Below are 16,298 nucleotides of genomic sequence, written 5' to 3' on the forward strand. Positions count from 1 at the left end.
CTTTATGTGTATTCTTCCTGATTCTGCAGATACCTCACACTTGACCCTTGGTCTTGATCAAGTCTTGTGATATTACTGATCTTGATACTACTGTGAAAATGTACAACCTGCTTTTTACCAAACAAAGCAACTATCACATCAGGTGGTGTTTAGAAACAGAGCCACAGACATTCCCTATCAAACATGGTTACTTCATAAATGATCATTCACAAAGATTCTATTTTAAGTTTTGCATGCTTTGTTTCACTTCATGTTACGCACTGAAGTGTATTTTTCCTTAGAACAGTAGTCATCTGTACGCCTCCACACAGTGACACAGAGGGTCAGCTTTAGCACCTCATGAGTGCAGCCCTAGTGAGACACTTATTAACAATCAGCCTCCATGTCCCACACAGTAGCCACACTAGCAAACATGCCTATTATTGTCTCACCCATTTTCTTGAGCTGACACATCAGGCACTAAGGGAAACCACAGCACACGACGAGCCAGGATATGTGCATTGTGGCATATAACAGTTATCCCTGCCTAGCAGCGTGTTAGTGAGGAGCTCACTATGTGGCTGGCATGGTTTTGGTTTCCTGTGGGCGTTTTAATTGTGTGTGAAACGTCTAGGTACTCTGAGGGTGCAGTTTGGAACCCAGTATTCTAAGCGATAAGCTCCCGATGTGTTTTGGATGGGCAGAGCGCACTGTATGAGTCACTGCTGTCCTCACATTTTTGCTCTGTGAGCTGCTGGCATCCAGCTTGCCCGAGGGCTGGCCTTTACTGTCTGCGGCTGTGAATGTGTGTGTATATAGGTGTGTAGATGGCGGGCGGATGTGTGTGTGAGACTGAGTGCCGGTACGTGTGTGTGTGTGTGTGTGTGTGGAGGATGGAGGATGGTAGGGATTGAGAGCTCATCACCACGGCAACAGAGCCTAATCTCTAAAGCTGTGTGGACCTCTAGATTCTTAGTTATGGCACATTAACCACCCAGAGAGAGGAGCAGAGGATCCCCATGGATGATTAGAGAGATGTGGTGCACATAGAAAGCCCTGAAACCACAACAATGAGAAGTAAGGCCATTAAAACTATATAAAAAGCTGTTAAAAATGACCTTGAAGCATGTGTGCACTTGACTACAATGGTTCTAGGCTCTCTAAACCCACATATTGGCACAAACAAAACCAAGATAGTTTGTTTGGATAGGCAACTGGCTCAGCCAAGCGCTCATAATATACAACAGATGGAAAATGTTCTCAAGATCTCTATTCACTGTAGAATGTCATCTTATACAATGACATTGAACTTTGTTTGGCTAGACTATCAGAAAGAAACAGTGGGGGTCAAACGAAGCGGAAATGTCTACAGTATTTTCTGGAAAAATCACAGTCCTAATGGATCATAAACTACCTGATAAGAATGTATGAACTCTCACTTAGCACTGGAAAACCGTCTTAACAGACATCCTGTTATGCTTCAGTCCACAAAGATGGAGAGATACAGATCTGTGTTTGTGGGGCTTTGCCCTTCTCACTATGTGCACATGAAGGAAATCCTCTTGCTATTCATTCATCCTTGTCAGTGTCTCTTGGGTGTAAAGCATTTCGGCTGATACCCGGGTGTGCGGGTTAATTTGACCATAAGTGTTATTTACTGACTTTATATAAAAAAAGCTCCTTCTTTAGAGCAGCGACATACAATACAATGTAAATACGGAGGATTTGACAAATGTTAATTGTTGGTAAGAATATAATGCTTTCAAGAGTTTACTCTTGAATCTCATCTATAAAATAAGTAGAATATAGAAACAATACTATTTTCCCTTAGGCCCCTATTTGGCCCTTTAAAATCCCTCTATACTGCCCCACATGGCTTGGCCTAATATTGATCACCTGTTGTACTCAAATGGAACCCTGTTACTAAATATTAACTTCACCACAAACACTGGGTGACTGTGCTGCCTAAGAATAGATGGACACTCAAGCATTTGTCCTCTTGCTGTCACAGTGAGCATAGCCCACTATGTGCTTGTTTGGGTCTCATACATACATAGAGTAAGAGAAAGTGCTGGCTTATGGCTTTCCAAACTTACAGCATTTAGGTAACCTAGTTCATTCAGAGAGATATTTTATATAGGCTATGAGACAACATCGGCCAGTAGTTTCCTATTTGGCGAATGACAGGCACTTTTTATTCTCACAAAACACTGATAGAATTGTGCTAAACTGTATATGTGCAATATGCATGCGAGAATGAAACTGCAACATACATTTACATGGAACATGTCCAGCTATTACGCAGAAGATGGGTAAATATGTATGCTAGTTCTCTTCACCGTATAGCCGACATTCCGAACTGTAGCAGTAGCCTATTAAAAGCGTGCAGAAAGTTTTGTCTAAGAACAGAGTAGGGGCGGTCCACAGAAGAACAGGAGGGGAGGACATGCGGCGCTCATATCCAGCTTACCAACTCAGTCATGCAGGCATCTATCAGTGAAAACTCGGATGAGTGGGTAAACACGACCACATGCTTCAGAGGTATGTGATTAATTCTATGTTGGATTTAACATTTGTGAAAAACAAAGATCTCAAAAAAGGTAAACATCTAACTGTCGCCTGGAGTCCTCTCCAGCGCTATTTAACCGATGAGTGTTGTGTTGCGCGTCCGAAGCATGTGTTAATTTCTCTAACAAATAGTCATCGTTTATTTAGTTGTCGCTTGAATTAATTCCAGAGTGCAATAGAGGTCAATATTGAGCTAATTCGAAGATAAAATACGGAGATGTGAAAATACATTGACTTTTCGACATTTTCATAATTCACTTGTAGTACAATTGTTTAGCCTAAAAGTACATAAGGGTTTGTATGATGCATATTGATGCTACAAATACAGCATAATATGGTTATTCCGTTGTAGTAACTACTCTTACAGGGAATGTTGTCAATTACAGATTTTGAGGAATTTCGGTTTCAGGTTTCGAATAGCACCAAAAGGAACTGAGCCTACCCTTACGAAAAATAACTTATAGGCTACTTCTTTTTCGTAAATGTAGGTGGATATTTAAATGTGCTGTGTGTGTATATATCAAAATATGTTGAAGTTCAGGAGGTTTTCGCATTAGAGCTGTGACCAACTCAGTTGTGTTTTTTTCTTTTAAATCAGAAGATGAACTCCTACACTTCGCTCACACCACATTTGACTACAATGAGTGTGGTCAACAAAACCTGCCGCTTTGAAGAGGACTTTAAGTATATCCTGCTGCCCGTGTCCTATGGGCTGGTGTTTGTAGTGGGGCTGGCACTAAACTCCCTAGCCATGTGGATGTTTATAACTAAGATGCGGCCATGGAGCGCCAGTACGGTGTACATGTTCCACCTTGCCCTGTCGGACACCCTCTATGTGCTCTCGTTGCCAACGCTCATTTACTACTACGCCAACCGCAGCCACTGGCCCTTCGGTGTGGTCACCTGCAAGATGGTCCGCTTCCTGTTCTACGCCAACCTCTACAGCAGCATCTTGTTCCTCACCTGCATCAGCGTCCACCGTTACCTGGGCATCTGCCACCCGATCCGCGCCCTCACCATGATAAAGCCCCGTCATGCCCACCTGGTGTGTTTCACGGTGTGGGTGGCCATCACGCTATGCCTGGTGCCCAAGCTCATATTTGTCACCACCACTCGACGTGACAACGACACCCTGTGCCACGACACAACACGACCCGAGGACTTCCACTACTTCCTCACCTACAGCTCCGTGGTCATGGTGCTGCTGTTCGTCATCCCCTTCATTGTGATCATGGTGTGCTACTGTCTGATGGCCCGGGCACTGTGCAGGCCCCGCAAAGGGCTGTCCTCAAGTCAGCAGGGCAACTCCTCCCGCACCAAATCCATCAAGCTCATCGTGGTGGTGCTGGTGGTGTTTGCCGTGTGCTTCGTCCCCTTCCACATCACCCGCACCCTCTACTACGTCTACAGGTTCTTGGACGCGGACTGTCCGTTTCTCAATGTGGTCAACTTTGCCTACAAGATCACGCGCCCTCTCGCCAGCGTCAACAGCTGCCTGGACCCCATCCTTTACTTCCTGGCGGGCGACCACTACCGCTCCAGGCTGCTGCGCGCGTTCACCCGGCAGACCACCAACTCGCGCTCCGCAGCCTATCAGCAGACGCCGTCCAACAACAACAAGAATGACATTGCTCTGGTCTACAAGAATGCGGAGGCCAAAGAAAGCCCCAAGTCAGAGCGGTAGCTCCACAAACTCTGCACAAACTCAGAAGACACACCGCTGGGCCTGGAACGCACCCAGCGGCGGTGGCGAAGGAGCCGCTCTGAGGTCTGGTGCCGCTTGTGGGCTGCTAATCAAGTGTGCTGAGACCAGCCTCAGCACGCCATCCACATCTCAGCCCTCAGAAGTTCAGCCCAAAAGGAGAGCAGCCATTGGCGCTGTTGTAAACAATACAAGGCACCCAAAATACAGGCAAACTGTCCAAGAACGCTGAAACGCTTTTCACCTAACCACATCCTGTGTGTGCATCTAACCTCTTTCCAATTGTTGTCAGGTCTGTTTATATGACTAAGGGGCACAGCACTGCGGGCATAAAAGCCAGCTAAAACCACCACATCTATAGGAGAGCGCCGGCCACACACAGGCAGGCTTTGAGTGATTGCCGCACTGCAGTTGCTCTTTTTGGGCTGACCACTTCATCTCACTACGGCTGGTAGACAAAACGGCCCCTTTGTCCCTCTGAGGTGAAATGTAGTCGCCTACTGCTGCCACTGAGAAATTTCAACACAGAGCCCGTTGTATACTGAGTCTGAAAGCTTCTGTCTGAAGCACAAAGTCATTATAATCTTCTCATGCATAATGGTGCCTTGCCAAAGTTCTTTATCGGGGCATTCAGACAGACAGTGCTAAGCATTGTGCAGTGAAAAGCTGCAAGGAAATTGAGCATTTTGAATGTGAAGAAACTGTTGCCAACACAAGAGGACGTAACAACACAACCAATTCAGATTCAGATTTGTGGTCGGAACGGAGTGGATCCACAGCTCATGTTACAGATTAAACATGGCATCTTGGGAAATGTTGGAGATAGGAAAATGGGAGGTGTGTGTGTGATGTGTGTGTGAGTGTGTGTGAGTGTGTGTGTGGGTGTGTGTGTGTTGTGTATGTGTGTGAGTGTCTGTATGTGTGTGTGAGTGTGTGTGTGTTGTGTATGTGTGTGAGTGTGTGTATGTGTGTGAGTGTGTGGATGGGTGGGTGGGGGTGGGGAGTGGGTGTGCAGTAGTCCTGAGTCCCTGGTCGTGATGTTGACTGTGTATTGTCGATAGTAACAGGCCCAGTTCCACAAAGATTCCCGAGGTCCCTCCGGGGCCCCTCCAGCTGTTTTTACCATTGAGTCAGGAAAGCACACAGCTGTGTTGTGTCTGTGGAGACTGTGGAGAGGGTGGGGCCTTTGAGCACCTCCAGATTTCTGCTCTCTACATTCAGTAGCTTTAGTTAACCAACAATAGGGATTTTCCCTTATCCATTTGGAAACTGAGGTAACATTATTCATAGCAATACATAATATTTTGTTTGTCACCTGGATCAGGTATACACATGTCCAAGAGGCCAGTGCCATTTCATTTGTTATCTTAAACAAAATATATGTGAGCCATATGTATGTAATCATTTTTGAATAATAAACAAGGCATTATTCCTTTGATTGTGTCATCGTCTCCAATTCATTTCCATTTAATTTCACATTTTCACAGAACAATGGGATTTTATGCAAATAAAAATCAACATGTAGCACACATTTGAAATCTTATGAATAACTGTGTTGGCTTCCTTGTGTGCCGGCACCAACTTTCTTTGACTGATAACTTTGTGCCGTTCACTCTTGGACACTCTCTTACCAAAACATCTCATTGCACTGATTCCACTTGTGCACTGCATCACAGTGGACCGGAGGGTTAGTGAATAGACCATCATCTCATAATTGTATTTTTCATGTTTCTAGTGTTGTCCTGTAAGTGTTATAGAAGCTACTGGGTGCTACATTCCCTTCAGGTTAAATCAAGTGAGGGTGATTAGGTCATGTGTGTTTGAAATAGCATAGAGCAAGTCCTAATGGAAGGTACTGAGACATTAGGTAGGGCTTTTAAGGAGTTTGGAGTGGCATGCCAGGTTTGACACCCCTGTTCAAATGTCTGTTTAAATCAGTGAAAGATTTCCTGAAGACTCTCCAAAAGATGACAAATCTTTAGTATTTTAAGCAAGATTACATTTTGATTTCAATCATGGAATAAGTTGTAGCAGCCTGTATGGTCAGTATAAATGCCCTTTTGGCTAATCAAACTTTATCAAACTGATCAAACACCGAGGGAGTTTTATCCATTCCTCCTGGCAAAAAGGCTTCTAGTTTTGTGAGATTCTTGGACCGTCTTGCATGCACGGTTTCTTGAGGTCTTTCAACAGACTTTTGATTACAGTTAGAAAGCCAACTCATTTGTTATCACCTTGAGGTGTGTTTAGCATCAGTGTCCTGTTTTCATTCCTCAGCTTTTTTACATGTAAATGATTCCTCTCAGAATTGACTGGCATTTCATTTATTTCATTCCTCTCTCCACCAGTGAAATGTTCCCCATGCCACTGCTGCAGGAGAAGCCTCAAGCATGACTGCTTAGTTGGAGAGGTGTTCAGATCATGAAATTCTGCACCCGTTTAATGTATCTTCAAACATGCATTTTTGCCACTGTGGCCAAAATAATCTATTTTAAAGTAGGCAGTCCACAGGACTTGTTAACACAATGCAACAAGTTGGTGGATTGACGCTGGATTGTGTTGAAATATTTTGATCTAACCCTGATCTGCCTACTTAGAATGATAAAAAGCATGTGTGACCTTTAGCTGTATTCCCTTCAGTGCATCCTGTGCTCACTCTTCTCTTCATATAACATACCATTTGACCAGGGGTGGACAATCTCTTCCATGAGAGCATCCCTTTGGTGAGACTGAGCCTGAGATAACCTGATGTGAACTCTGACAGTCGACAAAGATGCCAAGACATACTGGAGTGTCTGAGAAAGCAGTGGGTGCCACTCTGGGGTGGGTGTGGTGCCTAAAGCAGGGTGAAAGCAATGGGAGGAAGCAGGAGAATGGAGAGAGCAACACAAGGAAGTGCTCTGTCTGGAACCGTATTGTTTCATCTGAGCTCTCATTATTTCAGTGCAGGAAATATAGCAACGCGAATGTTCCATGGTCCTCTGGGAAATTTAGGATATTTGATGTCCAATCTACAACTAAGCCAACCCTAAAATGGATGTTAGTGTTCAGGGGGAATTCTGTGGCTAAAATAAGGCTACAACCTAAGAGTACCTTCCTCCTTACTCTCACCAGGCCAAGAGAAAATGTGGACATACCTTTCTAACATCACCAGATTACAAGCAGATAAATCACAATCATGCTTATCAGCAGTTGACCAGTGATAAGTATCTGAAATTATATTTACTCATTACACCATGCTTCATCTAGAATGGGTTAAAAGCTGCAGCCTAAATAATGTACAAATGCTTCACCACCACTATAAAATGCATTATAATTTATTTGTGTATTGTTTCTATGTTATGTATTTATTGTGTGTTCATTTTCTCTTTCTTCTAGGTGGGTTTTGTAAGTAAGTTATTTTTTTCCTGGTTTCCATTCCTGCATTTCTACTGGCTATTAGCCCAACATGCCTGAAATAACATTATGTGTACTTTATGAAATGTAGGAATTCATGGGCGTCGTAGGGAAGTGGAGTTGAGGAGGATCAGCCTGTGATTGTTTTGGATCTGACTTCATTTGACCACTAGATGTCCCTCTTGTTCCAGGCAACAGTTAATGGCTCACTGCTACATTTACTAAACCTGTTGCAGTCATTTACTTTGTGGAAAACAGTGTTGACTATGTTCACATAGTTGTACTTGACTGAAAGGGTCAGTAATTAGAAACTATACTGCATATATTCTCACTTGGTACATGCAGACTTAGTGAATAGGCATTGATCAGCAGGGGAAGAAAATCTCCCTTAAATGAGAATAATGCTGACATATTGCACACACTGCAGTATAGAGTAAATGATTGCTGGGAGTGTTCTTATCCTTGTCCTCATATGATTGCTGGGAGTGTTTTTATCCTCATTTGGATTTGTACATTTCTCCTGCTGCCTCAGTGCTTTATGTGACATGTGAAAAGCAAAGTCCAGAGAACAGTTCAGCTGGAAATAGCAGTCCATTTAAACATCAATAGCATACCTTCTTTTTACTTGCCTTCGGCCTTGTGTGAATAAAATGAAGAACGTTTTCCAGCATAAACATAAATGTATCTAATATGAAATATTGTTCAGATTTTTTTTTTTAAAAACCTTCTCTGTAATACAGGCCATGTGGCAATGTCTGTGGAGGCAGCACCTGAATGTTTAGTACTATTATGGAATATGGCACCGTAGTGACCTGGAATATAAGTTTGTCTGTGGTATCCAACTTTACTATACAGTCGTCCAACTGTAGATTCAGATGGATGTACACATTGTATACATTACCTGTATTGGTCATTATAAACCTGTATTCTTCACTGTATAAAATGAAAAGCAGTGTTGATCTCGCTAATATTATACACGAAGGTTAGAATAAATGTATACAATACAGTCTTCCGTCTGTACTAGGTATAATAAATAACAACTTTTAGAAGGTATACTTTCCCCAATAGTTAATTCAACTAATTCATCCAAAAATATTGTGGCTGGCATGTGAATGTGCTATTTTAATTTCCCATTTTGTCATAAACATGTTTTACTAAAAGCATACATAGTTCTCAATTAGTGAAACATTTTTATGACATAAACACATTTCAGGTTATTTCTTTATCGTTTACAAGTGAAGCCAGACCTTAAGCCATAATGTAATGCATGGAGATTTGGTTGCATGTCATCTGGCTCAGAGCAAAGGCACTTCAGATTTTGCATAAACAGCATGAGTTGCAAATGCCCCAAGATGATTTGGTTGAGGTAAGAAGTCATCATTTGTAGATAAGGAAATCAACTGCATTGCATATGGGAGGTCAGTCATTGAGGGCAGCACTCTCTGATGCTGCCTGGTTATCTGTCCTAAACCAAAGCTAGTGTTGGAGGGTCTGCTGCAGGTTCACCATCTAAACAAAGGGGCATGTGGAGTGATTCCTGCGCATGTCCTGACAAAAGCCGCTCTGTGTGGCTAGGCTCTCTGTGTCATATATTTGCCTAAATGTCAGTTGACTCTGCTAATTTAGCCCTTTCTGCAGCTGTTTGTCATATTCTGCATATTGTCATATTAAATGGCGGCTTTCAAGGACGCGTGGATTAGGCTCTAATCTGAGTGCGAGGAAGCCGAGTGGAGGAGTGACATAAAAGAGGAGAGAAGTTCATTATCCCCCTGAAAAGGAATCCATTGGCTTTCATGGTCGCCATGGAAACGGGCCCTTTCTCTGGCCATCAGACCAATGATAAGGTACTTCAGCACGCCGCGCACATTCATGGCCCAGGAGAAAAGGGAAATATTGCTTTCCGTTTGCTAATAGATGTTAGTTGTTGATTGGCATGAAGATTCAGAGGGCTGTTGCTGCCTAAATGTTTTACCTGCTTCTGCTCCGCTGCCGCTCAGACAGAGAGACAGAGAGAGATAAAGAGAAAGAGAGAGAGAGAGAGAGAGAGGCAGAGATTAAGAGAGATAGAGAGAGAGAGAGAGAGAGGCAGAAAAATAAGTGAGAGGACATAGGGACACAATGTAGTTATATCTGTGATGCACTGACAGCATTTTTGTTTTTAAATGAGGACACATTTAAAGTCATTTTAAGAGAAATGTCTGTTCAGAATAAACATTTAAGAATTATCTTGAGGTTTAACCCCATTATAGCCGACATAAAATATTGACACAGTCTATTGTGAAGGTCGGTCCATGGTGATGAAAGCCTTCAACCTTCATGATGGCCTTTAGTGACCTCCGTCTAACAATGGCATGTTTGCTCCAGGAGCAACAGCAAGGTCAGCCCAGGCACGAGAGCGGGCAGGCCGTGGGCGCCGGGCGACACTGAACCTGGGAGGCATTTGGTGCGGCGCGGTGTGTGGCGCGGGAGGGAGGGAGGGCAGTGGGAGGAGGATTACCACAGTGAGAGGCGTCTGGGGCCGCACACCGCCAGCAAATTGTTTTAACCCCTGCAGCGCCACGGCGCAAGCCCCCGCGCTTATCTGAGTCTCCGCAGCCTCTCATTAATATTCCAGACATATGGCAGCGCTTTCTGTATCATTGTCTAATAATGGGAGGGATAATCGCTCATTCAATTATCAGACCGTCAACACCACCACTGCCACCACCGCCACCACCACCCAGCCACCAGCAGCAGCCCAGCCTCACTTCTCCAACAAAGCTGAGATGGAACAGCGAGAAGGTGAGAGCGATAGGGGGGATTACACCATATTAGCAACCTTAATAAGCCATGCAAACAGGGGCCATGGGGTTAGAGCAAAGCAGAAAGGGGCCGTATTGGTGTGGTGGACATGTTTGAGGCTCAGGATGGTTCCTACAGTACAGGCCAGAACTCATGTGGATTCCAGGCAGTGGTCTGCAGATCACAGCGATACATGATGTTGCTCAGTTCCACGGTTGTTTATATGGTTGTTGCCACAGGCTGCACTGTCCCTTATTCAGTGTGTATTCTCTCTGTGTACTCACTAAGACTGGCTGACCTGAGCCTATTAGTGGCAGTTCACTCATGTTTGACCTGTGGCCAGAGGACACTGCCATTAGTCCGGTCGTGGACTCTATGTGTGAATGGCTTTGAGGAACAGGACCTTTCTTGGTCAGCTTGACCCTGACCTTTTGTGGGCCAAAGGCCGCAAGGGAGATCAAGAGGCTCTTTCAACGCTGCTGATCCTGGCCTTGTGGCCCAACTGCCCTGCACCGGCCCCTGCTCTCTCTCTCTCCACGGGGTGGACCACAGCTCGCAGGGGCTGGAGCCGGCTGGAAGTGCTTGGGGTCAGTGGTAGTGTATACGGACACTGAAGTAGCCACACGCCTTTAGCCACCCACACATACACAGCAGGTACACTGCTGGGGTGATTGTGTTGAGTTAATGGGAAAACTTTCTGCACATACAGGGGGAGTTAGGGAGTGATTTGTTTGTGTGTGTGTGTGTGTGTGTGTGTGTGTGTGTGTGTGTGTGTGTGTGTGTGTGTGTGTGTATAGGGTGGAGGTTGAAGAGAAAGAGGAATGGTTGCCGGGTGGTGTGTGTGTGTGTGTGTGTGTGTGTGTGTGTGTGTATGGGGGTTGCTGAGGTTGCTCAGGAAAGATAGTAGGTGAAATGGTAACAAAATCATACAAAATCCCAGCGCTTGATAAATTTCTGCATCTTGAAAAAAAAAACAGGAGCCCAGGAGTGGCCGCCAGCGCGGGAGCCTTTTGTCAGGGCCCCATTTTCTCTCTGGGAAGGCAGCCGCTCGCAGGGTCAGCGAAGTTAGGGAAGTAATTAAAGCGCAGTGATTCACTGCCTACTGCTGAGAAGAGAAAGCAAGCTGTCATTCTGAGCGGGAAAAAATAAATTACAATTTTAATAATGGAGTGCAGGCTGGGTGGTGGGGGACAGTGTGTGTGTGTGTGTGTGTGTGTGTGTGTGTGTGTGTGTGTGGTGAGGAGGTGCTGAGGGGTGCATGGGTATCTGAAGGCTTGCTGTTGGTAAAGGAAAGGGTGGTGGGGGATGTGTGTGTGTGTGTGGGAGAGAGAGGAGAGAGAGAGAGAGAGAGAGAGAGAGAGAGAGAGAGAGAGAGAGAGTGAGTGTGTGTGTAGAGGGGGGTTGAGTCCAAGGGTTGTGCTGGCTGCCTACTTATCAATAGTTGCATTTTTTTAATGAAACCACATTGGTGGTACATTGCAGACGCACAAGTGGCCTTAAAAAGGAGCCCCTCTGTGGAACATTAACATACTGATTTCATGCGCGTGGCAAAGGGCCTGTGCCAATATCAGAGAGGACTCAGCACTCCTATTGTCTGCTAGGACTCTGCTCCCCTCTGATATGAAAATTCAATTATATTATAACTAGATCGCAGCGTGCATTTTGACAGTCGACGGGAGCGTCTTGCCTGCTGCATCAGTGCGACGGGACCAGAGGCTTCTGATAGCGCGAGAGCTGCTTTTCAACCATTGACATGTTTTTTTGGGGGGGGACAAGATTACCTAAATGTGTCGCATTTAAGGAGGAGAAAGTTAATCTAATGCATTGCCATTATCTGGCGCAGGTAATTCCAACACCACCTCTCAAACAGTGTGTTTGCCCTCAGCAGAACACCTCCAACACACACGCACACACACACACACACGCACGCACACACACACACACACACACACACACACACACACACACACACACGCATTTCACACACACACAAGCTCGTTTACCCACTCTCGTATTTTGGCTTTGCAAATCAGATTCACTGTTGTCCACCTCAGACCCCCAACACAATGTATGTTTATTTATGTCTGTAGCTGTTGCTATGCTGCAGTGAGTGAGAAATAAGTTTCAACAGCGTACACTTATTTTCCCAAGACATGCACTTTCTGAATGTCAATTCCAGCAAGGAAGGCAATATAACTACGCTTTTCAAAAAATGCCCACATTATTCAAATAGATTTGATTAGACATACTTTCCCCCTGTATATTTAGCCTTTTATTTTTCAGCAGACTGTCATTTTTGAAGGTCAGTTCTTTGTATTAAATTTTGCATGATAAATGGTTCAGAAGTAGCAAGATATTACCGGTGCATTTATAATCATGCTATTTATTAGGAAAATCCCTGCACTAAAGACCAATAAGAAAAATAAACTGGTTTCATTTATTTTGTCAGCATATACTATCACTAACTTACGGCACACATTGTTTCTTTAGTGTTTTGTACATTATGGAAAGCCAATGGACCAACCTTGATCCTTTCAGTAAAGCAAGGTGCAAGGTATGAAGCACAGATTTTGGTGCTTACCTTGAGCAAAAGATTCTTAACAAGTCAGGAATAAAAGAACTGTGGAGGAAAAAGATAAACAGCACTGAAGAAAAGGAAAAACCAGGAGGGTCAATGAGCTCAAGGTGAGTGTGAAGATTGAGTCAGAGAACATTGTAGAAATAAATATCAATAAGAAGCAATATCAAGCAAGCCATAGCCAGTAAATGATGGAGACAGACACAAGGTCATGTTCTGAAGACACGGAGTATAGACTTGGGAGGAGAAAGCACGAGCACGCGGTGTGATGAAGCGGCAGAGAGCAAAAAATGGCACTGGGGATCTTAAAGACTGGATAGCTGGTGTGGTACAAACATGGAGTTTGTGGTGGCATAGGTTAGGAGACACAGAAAGAGACAAGGACAGTCTCAAACAACTACAAACCCACAATGCAGCTTTAGGGAGAGTTTTGTCCCGAGATGATGTTGAGGAGCAGGAGAGGTCAAAGTGGAACACTGCAGTTGGCATGGAGGAGGCCCCACGTGAAACACACAAATATTGAAGCCCATTCAGCTCAGCTCAGCTCCGCGCGGAGAGGGATGGCAGCCGACACTTTAGGCTGATTTGCCACTGAGTCTCGCTCTCATGGGCTCATGAAAAACAAGTGGCTTTCACTGAAGCCATGACTGGCATGGAGAGACAGGCAGCGTGCAGTCTGGGCTCAAGGTCACCGCGCCCGTAATGGGACTTGAAGAGTCTTCAGTTCATGCTCCTCTGCGCCAGACAGACAGCTTCTCATCCTCCCTTGATCTGATGGCACCAGCCTGTTCAGTGGTGTGTGTACAACTGCCTAAAAGATGTGGTGCAACAAAGGTCGCCATAAAATCACAGATTAAATCTGAACAACTTTTTTTTTTTGGAATGACCCGTTTTTTGTTTGTTTTGTTTTTGCTTTGGTTTAAGGAAACGGTTTATGTAAAATATCATAAAATGAGGACGCATTGTGATATAAAGGAGACGCCCAATGAGAGAGGAGAACATCAGGAGCGAAGGGGAAATGTGAGGTTGGCAGATGAATGAAGTGCATGAAATAGGAGCCTGCAATTAGCTTAGAAACCTGAATAAACATTTGGCCCTTTCCCAAGTCCACCCCAAACACACATTTGCACTCATTCACTACAATCCATTCCATTTTTACAGCTCACACTTGACACTTGCTGTGCACTTTACCATAGCTTAATGTAATGTGCTAGAATCTAAAATGCATTAAACTAATTGTCTGTGCCCCCAAGCACCACTCTGATAGCTACTTCTCTCAGTTTGTCTTGGAGTGACTGAGGAGAATGAGAGCCAAGCTGAGGTGCTCTTTGTATCTAAAAGCCTTATCTTCATCTTAATGCTCTGATCTCATGCTGGCCGTGGGTTTCCCTAATCCACCGTTTGGGAATTGTTGTTTTTGCCCACCAGCTGATTTTCTTTTTCCTTGCCTAGAGGTGGTCCGGTCACTCCAGCTTCTGTATGAGCTGATCATTAATGGCAGCAGCATGGTGGAGATTATGGAGCATTTACATGTTGGCCTCAGGCCGGGGAATGGAAGTAACAACATGTCATAGTGTTTCTGCATAGTGAGAGATGTAAACACAGATGTGGCAGGGATGTAAAGGCCAGTTTGCAGGTGTGTGTGTGTGTGTGTGTGTGTGTGTGTGTGTGTGTGTGTGTGTGTGTGTGTGTGTGTGTGTAAGAGAGAGAAAGAGAGACAGAACAGTACATAAGAGGGGCATGGCCTAGGAAACACCCCCCACTTAAGGTAGCCACCCCGGGACAGGGGGAACACATACCTGCCTCCTGTCATTAGGACAAGCTGAAGTACACGCTCCCCCAAAAGCAGAGAAAGGAAGGAGCCCTTAATTAGTGTTCTCTGCAGGGCCAGAGCCCTTAGCTCTTAATTAGCCCAGCCAACTCCATTCATTCTAGCAGGCTGGGAGAGTGGAGGTGGGGTAGGGTGGGGGCAGTGGAGGGGTGGTGCTGGTGGTGGTGGTGGTTGTTGTGTCTTTTCACAATATGCTTTGCGTTGTCTCCCCTGTTCCCCTGGCGAACGTCCAGAAAGAAAAGGTGGCCTTTGTGTTTGCATTTATTTGTAGCTTTGTTTGTGAGTGTGCATGTGGGCCGCTTTCTGAGCGCGCTCACTGATGCCCAGGGGCTCCGGGGACTTTGAAATTGTAGCACGAGGTCAATGGAATGAGACAGTTGCCGTTTTCACCATCCATTGGGCCAATTAGCGCCGAGCGACCTGATGTCTCTTTCATCTCCCATCTGTGTCAGGTGAAATGTGTGCAGTAGTTATGTCTCACTATTTATTGATTACTTCCTGATCATTTATGTGGATAATTACTTCATGGCAGACTAAAAGTATACGGTGGATTTGTTTTTTGATTGTCTATGTGAATCCTGATCCTACTTAAATTATATCTGATGTTTTGTTGGTTGGCTAATACTGTATGTGGTGAATTTGTGGTCCATGTGGATCCTAACTTCTAAACATGTAATTTTTTTCCAACTGTATCATTACTCATTTAAAAATACCAACATGATGGAAACCATTGCTGTCCACAAAAAGATGTTGGTTAAGAATCTGTACTTGAACTGCCCTCTGTGTGAAAACTCTGCGTTTTGGCTCACCTGCCGTACCTGTGCTGGAAGGTCATGGGATTAAGCCTCTTTCATGTGGCCACACAAAAGGCAAGGGCCGAACCCCAGTCTGCTCTGGTCATTGGATTATGGGTGAAAGTTACAGGATGTGGCCTGGGACTTGGGGAGAGGGAAAGCCTCCCCCCCTTCCAGACCCCGAGGCCAGGCCACACCACGCCGCACCGCGCCTCACCACGGTGGTACCCTTTACTTCCCGAAACCTGAGAGCCAGAGAGCTGTCATTTGCCAATTTGGCCTGAATGGGGCGGCTGGCGGATTAAATGTCGTTTTCCCACCAGGTTGCGCCATCCAGCGATGCAAGGGGCGGTGGAGGAGGGCCAGGCGAGGGGAGGGAGGGGTGCTCAGGGGCCGTGGGGGCTGCTGTAATGCTAGAGCAAAATTAGCACTTTGATGGCACTTAATAGCTCATGATGGGCCTCACTGACGTGGACTTTCCGGGAAAACCGCGGCTGTCCTCTCCCTCCCTTTCTCTCTCTCCCTCCCTTTCTCTCTCTCCCTCCCTTTCTCTCTCTCTCTCCCTTTCTCTCTCTCTCTCTCCCTCCCTTTCTCTCTCTCTCTCCCTCCCTCCCTTTCTCTCTCTCTCTCCCTCTCCCTCCCTTTCCCTCCCTTTCTCTCCCTCTCCCT

The 16,298-nt window shown here is 45.2% G+C and overlaps 1 protein-coding gene across 3 annotated transcripts; it reads left to right on the forward strand.

Annotated features, from left to right (window-relative positions):
* Positions 1-2,281: 2,281 nt before the first annotated feature.
* p2ry4 (pyrimidinergic receptor P2Y4) lies at positions 2,282-5,183 on the forward strand. 3 transcript variants are annotated; one of them, XM_048231420.1, is made up of 2 exons: positions 2,282-2,579; positions 3,146-5,183. In XM_048231420.1, exon 2 carries the CDS (start codon positions 3,149-3,151, stop codon positions 4,229-4,231), a length of 1,083 nt encoding a protein of 360 aa, XP_048087377.1. In that variant the 5' UTR covers positions 2,282-2,579; positions 3,146-3,148; the 3' UTR covers positions 4,232-5,183. The 3 variants fall into 3 exon arrangements, with proteins under 3 accessions (XP_048087377.1, XP_048087378.1, XP_048087376.1); XM_048231421.1 differs by having other exon boundaries at positions 2,282-2,520; positions 3,149-5,183; XM_048231419.1 differs by having other exon boundaries at positions 2,283-2,520.
* The last annotated feature ends 11,115 nt before the right edge of the window (positions 5,184-16,298 follow it).

The sequence above is a fragment of the Alosa alosa genome, chromosome 21 (assembly GCF_017589495.1).
Source record: "Alosa alosa isolate M-15738 ecotype Scorff River chromosome 21, AALO_Geno_1.1, whole genome shotgun sequence".
NCBI lineage: Eukaryota > Metazoa > Chordata > Actinopteri > Clupeiformes > Clupeidae > Alosa > Alosa alosa.

Bases quoted from the DNA above. Each gene is read 5' to 3' on its own strand.
- p2ry4 (XM_048231420.1), top strand. From the start codon at position 3,149: ATGAACTCCTACACTTCGCTCACACCACATTTGACTACAATGAGTGTG.